The sequence below is a fragment of the Muntiacus reevesi genome, chromosome 1 (genome assembly GCF_963930625.1).
Source record: "Muntiacus reevesi chromosome 1, mMunRee1.1, whole genome shotgun sequence".
NCBI classification, from domain to species: domain Eukaryota; kingdom Metazoa; phylum Chordata; class Mammalia; order Artiodactyla; family Cervidae; genus Muntiacus; species Muntiacus reevesi.
The window spans coordinates 242,452,676-242,472,170 of record NC_089249.1 but is presented as its reverse complement, the minus strand read 5'-3'; the positions used below and the strand labels follow the sequence as shown (position 1 = coordinate 242,472,170).

Below are 19,495 nucleotides of genomic sequence, written 5' to 3'. Positions count from 1 at the left end.
TCCCATAATTTTTAGAGATTTTAAAAAGAACATCTTATTCATAAAATAACTATTGAGAGAATAAAATGAAAGCCATCTCCTGCAGTCAAATTCCATCGCTTGAAAATCTGTAACAAGCTCCCGGGCATTTTGTACTGACTGCCCCCATCAATGTAATGGGGGCCAAAGGAAATGGCAGAGTTTATTCAAACATAAATGCCACTCAGCTCTATCACCAGAATGTCTGACTGCAAGGTGACTGGAGCCAGACCTGAAGTTATTTCCAATCAAACTGATGGGACCTCTACCTGAACTTCTCAGTTCCCCTGAGAAAGAAGAGACAAAGAATATAAAGTAAGCTCTTATCTGCGCTATTAGGAAAGACACGAAATGAGGGAATAACCTGGCATCAACATGCATTCACTTAGTAGAAGACATCTTCGCCTTCTACTCATGGAAGATTTCATGCTTAAATGGTGATCTTGAATCTCCACAATGTCTTTAATCATGAAGATTAAATCAGTCTCTTAGAGCTACTGGACTTGATCTCTCCATAATGCAAGAAAACAGACCATTTCAATAGAGAAAACTGTTCTTGACTAAGAGGAGGGAATAAAGGTGTGAAATATTTGCCTACCGGTCAGCTGGGAAATTCAACCCACCCACTCTAGTCCCCCGAGCATGCTCATTAAACATGGTTTAATTAAATCATTTTCTAAGTTTCTTTGCCATTTTATTTAAAAAACCTTAGGGGGTAATATTTGGTAATGAGTACATTTTGCTTTATCCGTGCTATTAATTATATAATATTATAAAAGGATGTAACATTGCTAATTGTATTATATTAAAGATTAAATGATGAAGTCTGATCTTAAGCACTGTCTTTGAGTCATTTTGCCTGTTTTATAACATGCCCCCAAATATGGAGTCTGTTGCTCTGTATGCTGTGACTAGTGAATGAAATGAAATGAATCCACAAAATGCTCTGTTTTAAGTTATTCAGGATGAGAATTCAGGTCTCCTAAACGCAGATGCCTCTCAGTGTCCCTCCAGCACTGTACCCAATGCTGTTCTTCACAAAGTGACTGTTTATCATCTAAGGTAAGCCTCTGTGATAAGTGAGCTCCTGGAGCTGTTAGATCCTGGTGTCCCTGTCTGCCTCTGCCGTTCCTCTGTGACATTTCACTCTCCCATTTGTTACTCATGAATGGGGGACAGAAGAATGGTCTGCCTGTCATTTTCATTCAAGTGCAAATGAACAGGCTCTTAGGATAGAGGTCCTTCATCTGTGGGACCCATCGCAATACATAAGAGAGGTTCTGCATAATGGTTATTCCTAATGGTTATCAAGCAGGAGCTCTGGAGAGGAAACCAGATATCTCTATAAAGCTCTGATGCTGGTCATGTGGCTGAGTGGTAAAGTATCTGCCAGTGATGCAGGAAACACAGGTTTGATCTCTGTGTTGGGAAGATCCCCTGGAGAAGGAAATGGTAGGAAAGGAATCTCTACCCACTCCAGTATCCTTGCCTGGAAAATCCCACAGACAGAAGAGTCTGGCGGGCTACAGTTCATGGGGTTGCAGAAGAGTCAGATGTGATTTAGCGACTAGATAGCAACAATGCTGGTCAATCAAAAATCAAGGTAAAACATATTATAAAGGGACTAATGAGAAGAATTCCAAATAATAGCATGACTAATGAACATTGAGGACAGGATGTGGAAAATAGTATGAAGTGGTTCATCTTTAACTGAGGAGACACATATGGAATGAAAGTTGATAAAGCAAGAAAAAGAGACATAGACATATTACATAGAAGTGTGTGGAGGGAACTACTAGAATCACCAAACACAGAAAATGTTTAAAACAGTTTTTTCTAAGAAGTATGAGACTAGAGAGAGTAGGTATTTGCTTTTTTTTTTTTTTTATAAACTTCCATAATAATTTTTTTCTTTTTTATAACCATGTGAGTATGTTTTCTTTTTAGTACTGTTGAAAAGTAAAAATAGATCCCCAGATAATTTTGATGTACCTTACTGGCTCAGAATCACCTGTAAGTCCCTGGAAAGTGGGAGAGGGAGTGTCAGTGACAGAACAGGGAAGAGAAGTCGTTGCATAGGTTGATATGGTCTGTTAAGGGAGCCCTGCTTAATTTGTTGTCTCTTGGCCTAGAATTAAAGAACACTGGTGCCATTAAATATTCTACTGAAACATAGTTTTAGAAACATTGTTCCTAAGGATGACAGATATGACAACAATGGCGCAACTGTCTTTTCTTGTGCATCATATAACTTCATTTATATAGCTCTTTGAGAATTCTGAAGTTGTTGTCATTTAAAGTTGAAAAATGAAATAATCCATCAGCAGTCACCGCTGGATTTATTAAACATTCCCCAAGCTCTTTTCCTGAGCCAGGCATCCTATTAAATGCTTTATATACATAATCCTGTTTAATCCTCCCAAACAGCCCTGAGGGGTGAACATGCACAGTAGGTGCTAGGTACTCATTTGCATAAATGAGTGAGTATCTGTCCCAGTTTTACACATGCGGAGCTGTGATTCAAAGACATCTGGAACCCACCCCTTCCCCCCACCCCGAGATCCCCCAGAAGCAAGGGTTCCAGCTGTGGTTCAGCCATCAAATCTGTCATCTTGGTCTGTGTACACTGCTTTGCCAGCCGTGGAACACGGGAACATAAATTTAGTATGGGATTTTCAGATTGCCCCAGATTAAGAGGGACAAAGAAGCTCAGACAGCGTGGCTGACAGTTAGTAGCCTAGAACAGAGGTCTCACTCTGCCAAAGAGGGGTTACAGATTGGTTAGATGTTTCTCAAGCCTCTGATTTATATGAAGTTTTTTAGTACCCACCTACTCCATATCCATACCAGGAGTCAGCAGTTGTTTTTTTTTTCTGGATAAGTGGTCATATTGTGAATTTTTTAGGTTTACAGGTCATGTTGTCTCTGTCATAACTATTCAATGCAGCTATTAGAGTATGAAAGCAGGCCTAGATAATAGAAAATGAAATAGCATGGTTGTGTCCCCTCCACTCCCAATGGTTGAATTTGACCCAGGGGTCACAGTTTAGGTTTACTGATGCCAGGAGTAAAGATGTTAGAGATCAGATCAAACCCCTTGTTGTTCAGATAGGAGACTATTGGCCTCAAGGTTGTAGGCTGGTTAGAGTGTGAGTTGGGGTCGGGATCTGTATTCCCTAAGCTCTCACTGTAGGAGGCCATGCACTGCTGACCCGTGGTTAGAACAGCGTGACTGGGGGAGGGGAGGACGTGCTCACTTAATTAAACCAGTTAAGGTAGTCATCCCATCTATCATATCTCAATGATCATTTTAAAAGGATTAGTGCAAAAAGGCATGCCAAATAATTATGATATCCAAAAGAGATGTTTAACACCATAAATATATTAGATGTACTTTCATGTTGCTGAAAAGATTTAGAAAACGCTTTGAGGATCATGAGGAGGCTCTGGGCTATCATTATGACTTTTAATTATCATGTGTGCCTGGAAACAAAACATCTTGAGGATGTGTGCTTACTGATTATTTAAGCTCTCTGAGGCTTAGCTCTCTGGTTTTCAAAATGCAGATATAATAGCACCTACGGCATAAAATTGGTACAAGATTTTTTTTTAAAAAGTGTGTATAAATATTTAGAGCCGTGTCTGGCACAAAGTAAGCATTTAATAAATCTTAGTTGTTATTATCATCATCATATTTACCATCATCACTATGATACAGTCCAAAGAGGTTAGGTGCTACAACTACTTGAAAACCAGGCACTGGGGGTTTGGGATGGACATGTCCACACTGCTATATTTAAAATGGATAACCAACAAGGAACTACTGTATGGCACATGGAACTCTGCTTAATGTTATGTGGCAGTCTGGAAGAGAGGGGAGTTTGGGAGAGAATGGATACATGTGCATGTGTGGCTGAATCCTTTGCTCTTCACCTGAAACTGTCACACATTGTTAATTGGCTATACCCCAATACAAAATACAAAGTAAAAAAAATCCTAAAACCAGGCACTGGGTCAGGCAAGACACCTGAGCCCACAGGAGACAGGTGTATAGGAATGCAGCTTTCAAAAGATAAAAAGCTTTTATCTTCAAAGCCAGATTTCCTTTCTCTCTGGGGTTCTTTCAGGGGGTCACACACAAGCTGCTCAGCCATCATCATCCTGCTTGGGCTGATACCACTCCCATTAGATGGAAGAGGGAATAGCCAGCATTGTTAAGAGAAAGGGGCCAAAGAGAAGGATTCTTAACAAGCCCTGGAGGTGGGAAAGAAAACTCCCTCCATCTCATCCACCTGAGATCTAGAAGAGGTAAGATTAGAACAAATTGAAGAACTTGCACTTTATACTCTGAACGGCATAAGTTGAACATGGCAAGTTTCCCCAGATTGTCAGGTAAATTCTTAGGTGACAGCTCCATAGAGAGGATAGTTATAGGAAAGTACAGTTCGAAAAGTCTGGTTACGTTAGAAATGCTTGAAAAACGTGGGGATGTTCAACCTGAAAATAATGAAAGACCAAGAGGGGAAGTGAAGGATGTATTCCAATCCCAGAAGGGCTTTACGGGGGGCGGGGTGGGGGGGAATATTTGTTCTTTAAGGTAGGCCAGGACCAACCAATGCACAGAAGTCATGGGAGTCAGACTTCGGTTAAAATAATAATGATGACAATCACAGCGCCTAACATGTATTAGACCTGAACTACATAGTAGGCACTATGCTGAGAACTTGATTTGTATGATCTCATATGATCCTTGGAATAATCCTGTGAAGCAGGTACTTTTATCATTTGCACATTGCAGATTAGAAAACTGAGTCTTAAATGAATGCAGTAGTTTCTGCCCAATATAACATAGCTAGTGAGGGGCAGAGACCACAGTCATAGCAAGTGACAAGACTCTGTGCTCTCTTTCTAACCACTGTACATTCTGCCTCCTCATCACTAGTCAGTCTGATTCATTTGTCTCCTGTCCTGCAATGAACTAAGCCCTTGGAATGGCTTGCATCGCTATACTATTAATAAGAAGGAATTAGCAGTTTTCTAGGCAACCTGGGTGTTAGTCTTCAACTCTTTTTTAAAACTGGATTATAGTTGCTTTACAATGTCCTGTCGGTTTCTACTGTACGGCAAAGTGAATCAGCCATCCATATACATGTATTCCCCTTTTTTGGGTTTCCTTCCCATTTAGGTCACCACAGAGCACTGATTAGAATTGCCTGTACTATACAGTAGGTTCTCATTAGTTATCTATTTTATACATAGTGGTGTATATATGCCAATCCCAATCTCCCATTCCATTCCTTCCCCCAACCCCCACCCAGTATCCATACCTCTGTTCTCTACATGTGTCTTTATTTCTACTTTTCAAATAAGATCATGTATACCATTTTTCCAGCTTCTACGTATACACATTAATATATGATACTTGTTTGTCCCCTTTTCTAACTTACTTCACTCTGTATGACAGTCCCTAGGTTCAGCCACATCTCTGAAAATTTTAATGTGTGTTGGTTCTTGGGATGTGAACCTCCAAGCTCTTTATTTCTCTCTCTCAGAGTCTCTCCCAGTATCCACAGCACAGTACCTGGAGCAGGCTAATGGCTTAATTCACACCAAGGAGTGAAGCAATAAACAATCATGTCTTCACTTATCCTTCTCACGGTTTTCTTGTAAGTTCCATCCATCATCTCTCACCCTCTTAACTTACAGCTTGTGGACCAAAGAGTTTTGTTATTGACTTTTTTTGGGTAATATTGATCCAGGCACTAGATTGTTGATCTGCACAGTGAGGCCCTTGGCTGGATCAGTGAGTGATCTTTTCAACTGTTGTCCCAGGCTGTAGGCATTTTAGAGTCTACCAAGTTGAATTAGGGGGAAGGGAGAAGAATGGGGTTCTAGATTCCTACTCTCCCTCTACCATCAAAGCAGCTTTGCTTTTTTATCTGTTTCACATACTGGGGTTCTCCTCAAGATTCCATTTGAAAATAGAGCTTTAAACTAAAAAGTTTGGAAACTTCTGAGCCAGTTGATTTTTCCCTTAAGGGCTTTTCAGCTTTGATCTACAATTCTGTGACCACACAGGTGTGTGCACATGAATATGGAGATACGTGAGTTCATGGAATATTCCTGAGATGAGGACTTTGTTCTGTCCTCAAATAACCATGTCTCTGCATACAGTGTTCAGATTTTCCGGTTTTAGCCACTTTAACTGACTGGAACTTGAATGTGTTCTCGCTCTATATAATCCCTCATAACACAGGCTTATCTGGTTCCCGCCAAGTCAATAAGACATTGCAGCTGTGCTTAAAACAGCTAAAACATCATTTGAATTGGAAAGAAGAAAAAAGTCTCTTGTGTTAACTCTTATCCAAGTACATTTGAAAGAAGGGCTGGCACCTATATGCTTCAGTTCAGTTCAGTTCAGTCGCTCAGTCGTGTCTGACTCTATGACCCCATGAATCGCAGCATGCTAGGCCTCCCTGTCTATCACCAACTCCCAGAGCTTACTCAAACTCATGTCCATCGAGTCAGTGATACCATCCAGCCATCTCATCCTCTGTCGTCCCCTTCTCCTCCCGCCCCCAATCCCTTCCAGCATGAGTCTTTTCCAATGAGTCAACTCTTCGCATGAGGTGGCCAAAGTATTAGAGTTTCAGCTTCAGCATCAGTCCTTCCAATGAACACCCAGGATTGATCTCCCTTCGGATGGACTGGTTGGATCTCCTTGCAGTCCAAGGGACTCTCAAGAGTCTTCTCCAACACAACAGTTCAAAAGCATCAATTCTTTGGCACTTAGCTTTCTTCACAGTCCAACTCTCACATCCATACATGACCACTGGAAAAACCATAGCCTTGATTAGATGGACCTTTGCTGGCAAAGTAATATCTCTGCTTTTTAATATGCTGTCTAGGTTGGTCATAACTTTCCTTCCAAGGAGTAAGCGTCTTTTAATTTCATGGCTGCAGTCACCATCTGCAGTGATTTTGGAGCCCCCAAAATTAAAGTCTGACACTGTTTCCCCATTTATTTCCCATGAAGTGATGGGACCAGATGCCATGATCTTAGTTTTCTGAATGTTGAGCTTTAAGCCAACGTTTTCACTCTCCTCATTCACTTTCATCAAGAGGGTCTTTAGTTCCTCTTCACTTTCTGTCATAAGGGTGGTGTCATCTGCATATCTGAGGTTATTGATATTTCTCCTGGCTATCTTGATTCCAGTTTGTGCTTCTTCCAGCTCAGTGTTTCTCATGATGTACTCTGCATATAAGTTAAACAAGCAGGGTGACAATATACAGCCTTGATGTACTCCTTTTCCTATTTGGAACCAGTCTGTTGTTCCATGTCCAGTTCTAACTGTTGCTTCCTGACCTGCATACAGGTTTCTCAAGAGGCAGATCAGGTGGTCTGGTATTCCCATCTCCTTCAGAATTTTCCACAGTTTATTGTGATCCACACAGTCAAAGGCTTTGGCATAGTCAATAAAGCAGAAATAGATGTTTTTCTGAAACTCTCTTGCTTTTTCGATGATCCAGCGGATGTTGGCAGTTTGATCTCTGGTTCCTCTGCCTTTCCTAAAGCCAGCTTGAACATCTGGAAGTTCACGGTTCACGTATTGCTGAAGCTTATATGCTTAGATACCTTAAAACACACAATCAGACATATCCCCCAAATATAAGTCCACTTGTGTTTAAAATTATTTTAAAAGGTGGTTGGGATCTCACAGTCTGGGGGTTTAGGATAAAATGTTGACACTTTGTGGCAGAAAGTCAGGGGGCCCCTAGGCTAGGCTGTCAATGCATGATTAAAGAAGTACACAGTACCTGGCCTGGTATTGGTTGGTCTTCCAGAATCTCCCTTAATGTTAAGTTTGTTCTGTCTGCAGTCAGGGGTGCCACCTGGCCATGGCCACCTCAGAGCAGGAGCCAAAGACCAATTGAAAATTCAGCCTAAGGAGTATGCCTATGCCTACTTGTTGCTATTGTCCAGTCTGTAAGTCATGTCTGACTCTTTGCAACCCCATCAACTGCAGTATGCCAGGTTCCTCTGTCCTCCACTGTTTTCTAGAGTTTGTTCAAATTTATGCCCATCACGTTGGTGATGCTATCTGACCATCTCATCCTCTGCCACCCACTTCTCTTTTTGCCCTCAATCTTTCCCAGCATCAGGGTCTTTTCCAGTAATTTGGCTCTTCGCATTGGGTGACCAAAGTACTGGAACTTCAACTTCAGCAACAGTCCTTCCAATGAATATTCAGGGTTGATTTCCTTTAGGATTGACTGGTTTGATCTCTTTGCAATCCAAGGGACTTTCAAGAGTCTTCTCCAACACTACAGTTCAAAAGCATCAATTCTTCAGTGCTCAGCCTTTTTTGTAGTCCAACTCTCACATCTGTACCTGACTACTGGATAAACCATAGCTTGACTATATGGAACTTTGTTGGCAAAGTGATGTCTCTGATTTTTAATATGCTGTCTAGGCCCATGAAGGGGTTTATGCCTGGAGTTCCTGGCAGACTTGAAGCCAACAATGTCTCCCTTTCATATGATCAAAACCTTTCTGTCCAAGAAGGATCAGCTTACTTTTTAAATAAAACACCAGCTTAAACATCCTCAGGTGCTCCCCAAGAGTAGGCACCGTCTGAATGCTTGGTGAAAAAGGAATGAAAATTCAAACATAGCATTAAATTTGAAACCTAGCAGGATGGGTAAAGGAATATTCTAGTTCATTCATTCATTCATTCTTCTGTATCTAATGTTGCCAAGCATATATGGGACAAAAGGATACAGCAGAGAATAAGATACCCTTGGTCCTTGTTTTTGTTAGTTAAAGTTTAGTGAGAAAGACCAGTATTGCCCATGTAATTATAGAGCTAAACCCTAAGTAGGACAAAACCTGGCCCTGGAACTCAGGGAAGACTTCCCAATGGAAACACCGAAGCTGAAAGAATAGGAGGCTTTGGTTGGGTGAAGAGTGCAAGAAAGAACTCTAATTAGAAAACACACAGGCTTGGAGATTCCAAGTCAGAGTGACTGAGGGTGGTGAATCAGAGGAATCGCATGTACACATCAGCTTAGCGTCAGGAGGGACAGACCCCTTAAGTGCCAGTTTTGGCAGTAGGTTAGGGTAGTGTACAGCTTGGAAGGTTCGGCCCTCACTTCCTTACTTGTCCCTCTTTTTTAAAATTTATATTTATTTTGTGATTTTTCTCTGGCATTCTTTTAAAACTTTCCTGATATGTTCTAGCTGGAAGACAAAGCCAAGTTGCTTCCAGGATAAAAGTGAAGCCACATGCTTCTTAATGCTTCTTAGTGCTGCTGGTGTGAGCCTGGTGTGGTGGGAGGTATGCTCGGTTCATGTCTGATGTTTGTTTGGTGGGCTGTTAGAACCTTGCCCTGTGAGAAGGCCCTGGGGGCATGCGACGATGAGGGGCATCCAGGCTAGAGGAGCAAATGCCAGGAGCAAGCAGGGTAGGTGCTTCCCTCTCAGTGGGTGTTATTCGAACAGGAACCAGATGGATGTGCTTCTGTTAGGGACATTGTAAAGGAGAGTCTGGCCGTTTATGGGAAGTGGTTTAGCTGCCCTCTGAGTCTCATATCTACCTACTCATTTGCATATTCATAGCTGTACTTATAGTCTACCATTGATCTCTGCCTCTTTTAGCAAGACACAAGGAATTTGCCTGTAAGTTCATGTGATAAATGGATACCAGCATTGTTTATTTCCTGAGAAGTCATTTCACTCACTCATTCATTCATTCGGTGACTTTTTAAAGAACACCATTACATGAAGCTCATTTTGCCTGGTGAACTGGAAATTCATCAGTGAGAAAGGTAAATTCCTTCCTCTAGGAGCTTATAGACAAACAGGGAGGAAGGTATTATATTATTGTATTTCTATTATTATTATTTTACCATAATTATTATATTATTAAAACAATATAATGTAATTATATAATATATAATATATATTTATATTATATAATTATAGTATTATTGATAATTATTATTATAATTACCACTATTATTATAGTGGTGGATGAGATTTAGTCTAGAAGGGGGTTGAGGGACCTCAAGGATGGTATCTTGTTCCCAGATATTGTGTTTTCTTTCCCCCCCAAATGATAATGATGATGGTGATTACAATGATGATGATGGTGGTAATTGTTAACATTTATTGAGTGTTTTTGGGGGGCCGACTATAATTTTGAGGACTTACAAAGTTATTATTTCACTTAATTCACATGATAGCCCATGTGGAGGAAGATGATACTACATTCCTTTTTTTTTTTTTTTGCAGATGAGGCAGTGGAAGCTCAGAGAGGGTAGGTTATTTTACTAATACTGCACAGTTAATAAATATAAAACCAGAATTCAAACCCAGGTCTGTCTGACCCAGAGCCATTCTCCCCAACTACTGCACCACCTTCCTAACCAAAGAAACAACGCAGAAACCAAACATGAGCATGTACTGAGATGACATGGGCAGAAGAAAGCAGACACGCTTAGACTTATAGAAGGCGTAGACAGATTTCTCTGCACAGGGGAGCAAGGAGATGAAAGTACCTTCTTCTCAGGACTCATACAGCAGAGGACAGCAGCGTGGAGCTGAGTCTTGGATGAGCTGCCACATGGACCAGAACTACTTCTAACTAACATTTCACAGGAGGTCATCTGCAACATGTGGGGGAAATGGCTGACCACCCTGGTCCCCAGATACCCCAATAAGATGTGAGATGACCTGTCCTCAGTTTGTGTTTCTCTCAGCTTTTGTACACTAGAATTTGTAGTCCGTATCCATGGGAAATTGGTTGAGGAACCTCTAAAGACACCAAAATCTTTAGATTCTCAAATCTCTTATATAAAATGTCATAATATTTGCATATAACCTGTGCATATATGTGCATTCTCCTGAATACTTTAAGCCATCTCTAGGTTACTTATAATACCTGATAAAATGTGAATGCTATGTCACTAGCTGGAAATACCATATAAAGGATAGGTAGATCATTGCCAATATAGAGTACATTCAAGTTTTGCATTTCAGAACTTTCTGGATTTTTTTTTTCAAATATTTTTGACCTGTGGTGGGTTGAATCCATGGATATAGAATCCATTGATGTGAAGGACCAACTGTATAATTATAATAAAATTCCATCAGTATCCAGTGGAAAATGAAATGGGGATTTGAGAGCTTGAGTCTGACTTCCAGGTCTATTGCTGCAATTGTAGTAAGATTTAAACTCAAGCCCTCTAGTCAAGAGCCCATCTTCCCGCTGCACCTGACCCCCTCCTCTTGCTCAGCAGTCATATGGCACAGTGTAAGAACATAGATTTGGGAGTTCTGTAGTCCTGGAGGAGAGGCCTGGCTCCATGATTTTATCAATTTAGTGACCAGAAAGCTCACTTTCTGAACCTTGGTGTCTTCATTTGACAAATGGGGTTTTTATCAACCTCGAGGACTATTATGAAGATTTAATGGTTAATCAGTTATAGTGTTTGGACTGTAGCAATCCCTCAGTGAATAGCTGGGTTATCACGGTTGTTTTTGTTGTTGTAGTTATTTATTAGGGGTTTAAGGCAGTCTAGCTCAGTGGCTCCGGTGGTTTGGCCTAAGTTTAGCCTGGTCATCCTGTTCTCAGGATCACATTACTTGGTTTCTGTCAGATTCTTGAGAGCCAAACGCCACTGACCAGAATTGCTTGCCTTCCTCCTCTGCAGCTCAGTCATGTAACATCTTGGAGCCTCAGTTCTCTCTTCTGTAAAATGGGGGTGATAGAGTGCTGCTGCTGTTGCTGCTAAGTCGCTTCAGTTGTGTCTGACTCTGTGTGACCCATAGACTGCAGCCCACCAGGCTCCTCTGTCCCTGGGATTCTCCAGGCAATAATACTGGAGTGGGTTGCCATTTCCTTCTCCAATGCATGAAAGTGGAAAGGGAAAGTGAAGTCGCTCAGTCATGCCTGACTCTTAGCGACCCCATGGACCGCAGCCTACCAGGCTCCTCCGTCCTTGGGGTTTTCCAGGCAAGAGTACTGGAGTGGGTTGCCATTGTCTTCTCCATGATAGAGTCTACCTTGCTTATTTCATAAGGGTACTGTGGGATGAGATGCATGCCAAAATGTCACATTAGCTATAGCATGGTGGAAAAATGAGAGGAATTGCTGTTATTATTATTGTTATGAATGCCCTGAAAGGTGAAAGTGAAGTCGCTCAGTCATGTCTGACTCTTTGCGACCTTATGAACTGTAGCCTACCAGGCTCCTCCATCCATGGAATTTTCCAGGCAAGAGTACTGGAGTGGGTTGCCATTTCCATCTCCAAGGGATCGTCCTGACCCAGGGATCACACCCGGGTCTCCCGCATTGCTGGCAGACACTTTACCATCTGAGCCACCTGCGAAGCCCATGAATGCCCTAGGCAGCATGAACTGCTCCATATTGAAAGACAACCAATACCTTCAATCTTTCAGTGCTTTTCAAACTGGGATCTGGTGGACCCTTTATAAATTCTCAGAGGTCTGCTAGTTCTCTGCAAGAATTTTTAAATGTGCTTATTTATTTCAGTGAAACTCAATCATCAATATTAATTATCTGATCATTTGTCTCACGCTGTGAGTACTCTTGTTTGCAGTCCCAGTGGACTGAAAAATTTAATCTTTAGCTCAGCGTTTTCCAAACTGTCTGTGCAGATGCATTCTATGGGTCCACATATCTTTCTTTTGAGAAACACTAGTTTGTTCTAAGATTTGCTGCTGATGCATTGTAGAGATAAGAGTATAACTGGAGAGCTCCGGCTGGTAACTGTCTGCTTTGATCACAGTCTCCGAGTAGTGAGTGAGAGCTGAGTCAGGGCTGGGTTTGGAGGAGGCCTGACAGCCAGACAGGAGAGTTTGGTTCTCCAGGAGATTCCAGGATCCAGGAGCTTCTTTAAGTAGTAATGGTATAGTTCACCAATTTCTATGGCAACCCCCTCCAGTATTGGCTGGGAAATCCCATGGACAAAGGAGCCTGGCGAGCTACAGTCCATAGGGTTGCGAAGAGTTGGACATGACTGAGCAACTGAGTATGCACTCAAGTTCACTTTATGGACGTCCCAGTACTATGGAAATAGAAATATACATCTATCCATCATATATAAAATAAGAATGCATACACCAGCATTTATGTGCATGGGCATACACATGCACATATATGTACAGACACATGTGTGTATGTTTAGATGGGCACATTTAGTATATGAAGCAAGGATTCCCCACTATGTAGAGCAATTTAACTTTTTCTAGGCATGGTGGCATTCAGCAACATACTGGCCTTCCCCAGTGATTCTATGAGCATAATATAGGAACTGTTATTCTCAGTGAGGAAACTGAGCACTGGCAAATTGCCCAAAATCACAAAGAAGCTAGCCGAGGATGGTGTCTGGACAAAAAGCAGGATTTTTCTTTCTTTGTTTTTTTAATGACTCCTGTTATAAAGCTCTCCTCCCTGACCCAGGGTTCTCCTTCCGTCTTCTCTTCCAGTAGCCCTCCAAACCCAGAAAAGCATCCCTCCAAAGTGACCTGTTACAGGAACACTGTTGGCTTCTTTGAAGCTCACACAGTCTGACAGGGACAGAAAGAACCTTGAAATAAAAAGTAGCTCCCTCCTTTGTTAAACCTTTCAAAAGCTCCCTTAGTTTCTAACTCTATAATTACACCCTAATCACAAGCATGCTGAAGGAGGGGGTCAGTTCCATGCAGCAGAGGGCTAATTATGTGGCAGAATTTCTAAAAATTACCATCTTATAAATTGCGTGATTCCTCTGAAGGGGGAAGAAGAACACACACACCACATACTCCACTGTTTCAAACTGAATTAATTAGTAATTTGAAGCCCAATTATCAACTAATCTATTGGAACATGCAAGTCTTTTGTATTTGGATGGTATATGCAATTTGCATCCTATTAGCTGGCAGTTGTAAGAATTTGAGAGCTCATTAGGTCAGGGGAGAAAAAAAGAATGCAGATCAGAAGGCTGCAGACACCCAAAGGGCTGACTTGGTGATGCTGTGACTAAGGGGTCACTTGGCAACAGATGGAGGCTGGCAATGTAATTACCTGAGGTCTTTGGGTGGCTTTGAGGTCACTGATGTGTAATTTCTATCTTATCCTGGAGAGATGATTATGCATGCCCCTACCCTTGTTCTGTGTATTCTCAAGCAGCAGGGTGCCCACATGATCTGTGCTGAGAGATGTCCTGATATAGTAGAAAAGGCATAGGCCTGCTAACCCTGGCGCCAGGCCTGGCTCTATCACTGACTTGTGTGAGCCTGGCCAAGTCATACCCCCTTGCTGGTTTGACCATAAGCAAATGTTTCCCTGTAAGCAAATGAAACTTAGATAGAGCTGACTTCCAAAGTCTCTTCTAGGACGAAGGATCTAAGTGAGATTCAAGGGATGTCAAGAGTTTTTCTCATTACAAAGTCAACAATTTCATCCTTGCAAATGGTTTTTGAGGATGCAACTCTTGGTTCCCCCAAAAGTGTCTGGATGGTTATTATCCATTTAAAAGGCAAGTATGTCTGAGAAAAATAACATATTTATCTATTAATAGCTAGACCTTAATTAACTTATCTTAGTAAGTCCTTATTTCTTGTCTTGACCATGAAATACCAAGACTGCTAAGGCTAGGAAGTTTCCAAGGGGAAAGATGGTTCAGGTAGGAATATGTCTGAGGCTGAAGATCGGTCAGAAAGAGAGACAGAGCTTAAGAATTAGGCAAGATATTTTGGTCCCACTTTTCAGTCCTACCACTTTGACCTTTACTATATGCCCAGACCCTGTGCCTTTGTCCTGTTAGTGATCCTTATTCTAAAGATAAGTAGGAAAATATCAATCTCTTATTCAGTTAATATTACAGGAATAATTACCACAAGTAACATGGCTAAAACTGAGTGATATAATTTGTTATGGGCAAAAAGCTAAAAAATCACATCTTAAAGGAAACACAGAAAATCATAAAGAAGGCCAGGATAATAAGCAAACTTTGTAGAAAAAGCTATCATTAAGGAAATCTGACAACTGCTCAAATTGTCACATGGCAAAAATTTGTTATTTATTAAAAATTTGCTGGGAGATGCAACCACTTTACAAAATAGTTTTGGCATTCCTCAAAATATTAACCATAGAGTTACCATGTATCCCAGTGATTTCACTCCTAGGTTTGTGCTCAAGAGAAAAATTTGTATACAAATATTTGTAGAAGCAGAATTCATAATAGTCAAGAAGTGAAAACAACTCAAGTGTCTATCAGCTGGTGTGTGGATAAACAAAATGGGATACATCTGTATAATGGAATGTTACTTGGCAATAAAAAGGAATGAAGAACTGATATGTGGTACCAACATGGATGGATGTTGAAAACATTATGCTAAGTGAAAGAAGCTGGTCAGAAAGGACCAGATATTCTGTGATTCTAATATCCAGAATAGGCAAGTCCATAGAGATAGAAAGTAGATTACTGGTTGCCAAAGGCTGGAGGAATTTGGGGGGAAATAGGGAGTAACTGTTTATGTATGGGGTTTCTTTTGGGGGATGATGGAGATTGTGGTGGTGTGCCATAATTCTGTGAATATACATAAAAGAATTGACTTGTATACTTTAAATGGATGAGCTTTACATCATGTAAATTGCATCTTAATAACACTCTTTCAAAATAAGACAAGGCAAAGTAAAAATAAATTTGGCTTTGGGGAAAAAACAAAACAAAACACTGGAAGTCTCAAACTTCATAATTTAAAAAGGTAGATGAGAAAACATGACCCAGGACTTGCCAAAATAGACTTGCCAAAATGGATGGCCACAAAGAAAATTCATAATGATACATGTCACTAGGAATAATTTAATGTACCAAAAATTATCTTATGAGTCAAGTTTTCATACCCTGAAAAATAATTGCACCCAATAAAAATAATTGTAGTACATAAAAATGAAAGTAAAAATTTTCTTTAAAAGACAGCTTATCTATGCCACATAAAAAAGAGAATAAAAACTAAATTGTCATAATATTGTTCATGGTATAAAACTGTTTCTGGTTAAATACTTGTCAGTGCTAGTATTCTTATGATTTAAACATTTGTATTTATAAACAGTAAAACTATCATTGGTGTCAAAACAGAGAATCAAAATCAGTGGGGTTAAAGCATCTTGTATCCATTCAAAGATGTGGTGATTTTGTTGTTATTGCCAAGTGGCAGAGTCAATTAAAGCTGGAATTATGATGACTAATAAAGGCCTGTCCACCAGTGTGATCTCTTACAAGGAAGCTTAGAGAGTCACCTTAAGTGTGCTGTGGGTTTTGCAGAGGCACAGCTGAGGCTTGAATTTGCCTGTCCCATACATGCAGTTCCTACCAGCCAGGGACCACAGTGGCAAGCCAGGCCCCAAACATGCAAAGACTCACCAGTTGAGGGCTTGCAGTGTCCTCTACTCACCAGATTTGCAAGGATATAGTGGTAGCCAATGCCATTCTTTTCCAGCTTTACAATCTATAAAACACAACCAGGGGGGATACATGCATTAATCATACTGCCAATTAAAGCTACACCTGCAATGATAATAGCAATGAACATTGAATACTGACTGCCCTGTCCTATCCTAAGTACTCAAGCTACAGTATCACAGCCACCCAATGATGGTGGCATTGCTGATACCCTCGTTTTTACAGATAGGGATGGAGGTTTAGAGAAGTTAAATAAATTCCCTGAGGTTACCCAGATATTAAGTGCAGATACAAGATTTGAAATCATTTTTGCCTGATTCCAGGGATGGAGTAGTGTTATTACAACCCCAAGGTCCTGGCTAAAATGCTCACTTCTTTCCTTCTTCCATAAAGCCTTCTCCATTCATGGAGATTCTTTCTGTACGCAGTGAGAATCATCTGTTGTATTGGATTCCCTGTCACTGTTATAATGATATCTGCTGCTTGAGTGGACAGAGAAGTGGATGCATGGTCAAATGGGTGGTTGGATGATTGCACCCAAGTTCTTGAACTTCACATCCCTGCATGGGTCCCATTCAGATACAGTTCCTTCTTTTGTGTCTTCTTCCCTGAACCAGTTGGGTATTCAGACATTTCTGCAATTTTGAGTGCAAGCTGGAAGCTGGGAGGGAATGTCAGGATCATCTGATCCACCCCTCACTGTACAGATGGGAAGTCTGGGCCCAGAGTTGGGGCGTGATATATCAGATCCCACAGCAGTATGGTAGCAGTGTCAGGACATTGCATTGTGTGGCGCGCATGCTCAGTCATGTCCAATGCTTTGAGACCCTATGGACTATAGCCCACCAGGCTCCTCTGTCCATGAATTTCCTAGGCAAGAGTATTGGAGCAGGTTGCCATTTTCTTCTCCAGGGGATCTTTCCGACCCAAGGACTGAACCTGTGTCTCCTGCCTTGGCAGGCGGATTCTTTACCACTGCGCCACCTGGAAATCTCTAGTGTTAGGACAGGGACATGGCTGTTGTGAGCCTTTCCATAGGATGCCTGAAATAAGAGCCAGGGTCTCCAAACACCCCTCCATCTTGCATGCACAGGCTGCCTCTAATCATTCTAGGCAGGAAAATATCTGTAGAAAGAACTACCCAGAAATTTCCTTGGGCATCCAGATACACTACCCCGCTGGGAACAGCTAAGACTGTGGACCTTGGTTTAGCCCTAGCTCAGCCAGCAAGGTAACTTGATCTGCTTCTTTTAAATCATCAAAATGAGGTTAGTACAGCCTGCTCAGTGCCCCTCCCCCTGCACTGTAACAAGGAGACATAAAACAGAGGAGAAGCATTTGGGCTTCTTCTCCAACTGAATAAATTTTCAAGGTTATTAACAACCACATTCAGATATCTACTTAATTGGATGTATGTGCATAGCAGCTCACATTTTTTTTTATGGTGAGAATAATTAAATGCAAGTGCATACAATGAATGCTCTGAAATAGTGGCTAGCATGTGAAATTCCAGACCATGGAGCTCAAAGACTATTGGGATGATAGTTTTATTAATAATTCTTCATTGCTTTTTCATTTTCTTGTCAAATGGCTTGCTGCGCTTTCAACAATGAGATACCATTATCAGAAACCTATTCAGCTTCAAATTAACACAAAACAGCAAACAAAAGACAGATTGAAACCCACTGCCTCAGGGCAATGGATAAGAATAGTCTCTGCAGGATGAAATTACAGGTTGAAACATAAGAAACAATAATGAATGATTTTTGACCAATAAAGATTAATAATTTCATATAGTTGGACCTAAACACCAACCTTCCCACCCATCTACTCACCTACCTACCTGATGACCTCCTTTCCCTTTTATAAATATTAAATGCTTACTATCTACCAAGCACTGTGCTGAGAATATAGTAGAAAATGAAAAAGCATGGTGCTTGCTCTGCTAGAGGTCACAGTTTACTGGGAGAAGAGCAATACTAAACAGATAAAGAGATAAAAGGTTAGGCACTGAGAAAGTTGATACAAAGGTAATGTACACTTGCAGTCCACTGCATCACCGACCCCATCTCTTCAAAGCTCATTTTCACTGGATTGCTTTAATTCACAGTCTTTGTGTCTGGCATGCCCTTTCCCATTCTCTTTGATTATTTGTAACCTTTATGGCTAAGCTCTAATTCCAACTGCTCTGTGAAGCTTCTATGATTAATTAATTCACTCAACAAATATGTATTGAACATGGACCATATGTCAAACCCCACGCTGTGTACTAGGGACAAGCTATGAACAATTGAGGCAGGGTCCCCAGGCCCTCATTGAGCTGAGCTGACAATTTGGCAGGGAGCCAGATGGTAAATAGATAAACAGATAAATGAACAAGATTTCAGCAGGTGAAAAGCACTTTGAAGACAATAAGAGTATATGAATGGGCTGGTCCCGGTTTCCCTCATCCATCTCCAACTCCTTCTGAATTTAATGACTGTATTACATAATTAAGTGCCATATACTGATAAAGTATTATAATCTAATGAATTTCCTGCCAGTGCAAGAGATGCAAGAGATGCAGGTTCAATCCCTGGGTTGGAAAGATTCCTTGGAGTAGGAACTGGTAACCTGCTCCAGTGTTCTTGCCTGGAAATTCCATGGGTAGAAGATCCTGGTGGGCTACAGTACCTGGGGCCCCAGAGAGTTGGACGTGACTGACCAACTGAACACACACACACACGTGCGCGTGCTATATTTTGATAACCCTGTTCCTTGCTCACAGACCTTCACTGTCTCTCCACTGTTTATAAAATAAACCCCAGACTCTTTAGAATGGTTTCCAAAGATCATTGTCTTCTAGTAAACAATTGACATCCTCCACTTGGCCTTTTAAGCCCTCTGTGAACCGTGGCTCCCACAAGTCCTCTGGGCCTCCCTACCTGCTCTTACCTCCAGCTTAAAGGCTCTTTTTCAGTCAAAGGCTACCTGTAGATATCTAGAGCCATCTCACATTTAGGAT

The 19,495-nt window shown here is 41.1% G+C and overlaps 1 protein-coding gene across 5 annotated transcripts in view; it reads right to left on the bottom strand.

Annotated features, from left to right (window-relative positions):
- The window catches only part of GRIA1 (glutamate ionotropic receptor AMPA type subunit 1), a 342,928-nt gene that overhangs the window by 129,973 nt on the left and 193,460 nt on the right, over positions 1-19,495 (bottom strand). For all 5 annotated transcript variants that reach the window (XM_065918962.1, XM_065918961.1, XM_065918963.1 and 2 more), the window contains exon 5: positions 16,484-16,537. In XM_065918962.1, the coding sequence (XP_065775034.1) occupies positions 16,484-16,537 (54 nt within the window). The remainder of the gene's footprint in view (positions 1-16,483; positions 16,538-19,495) is intronic.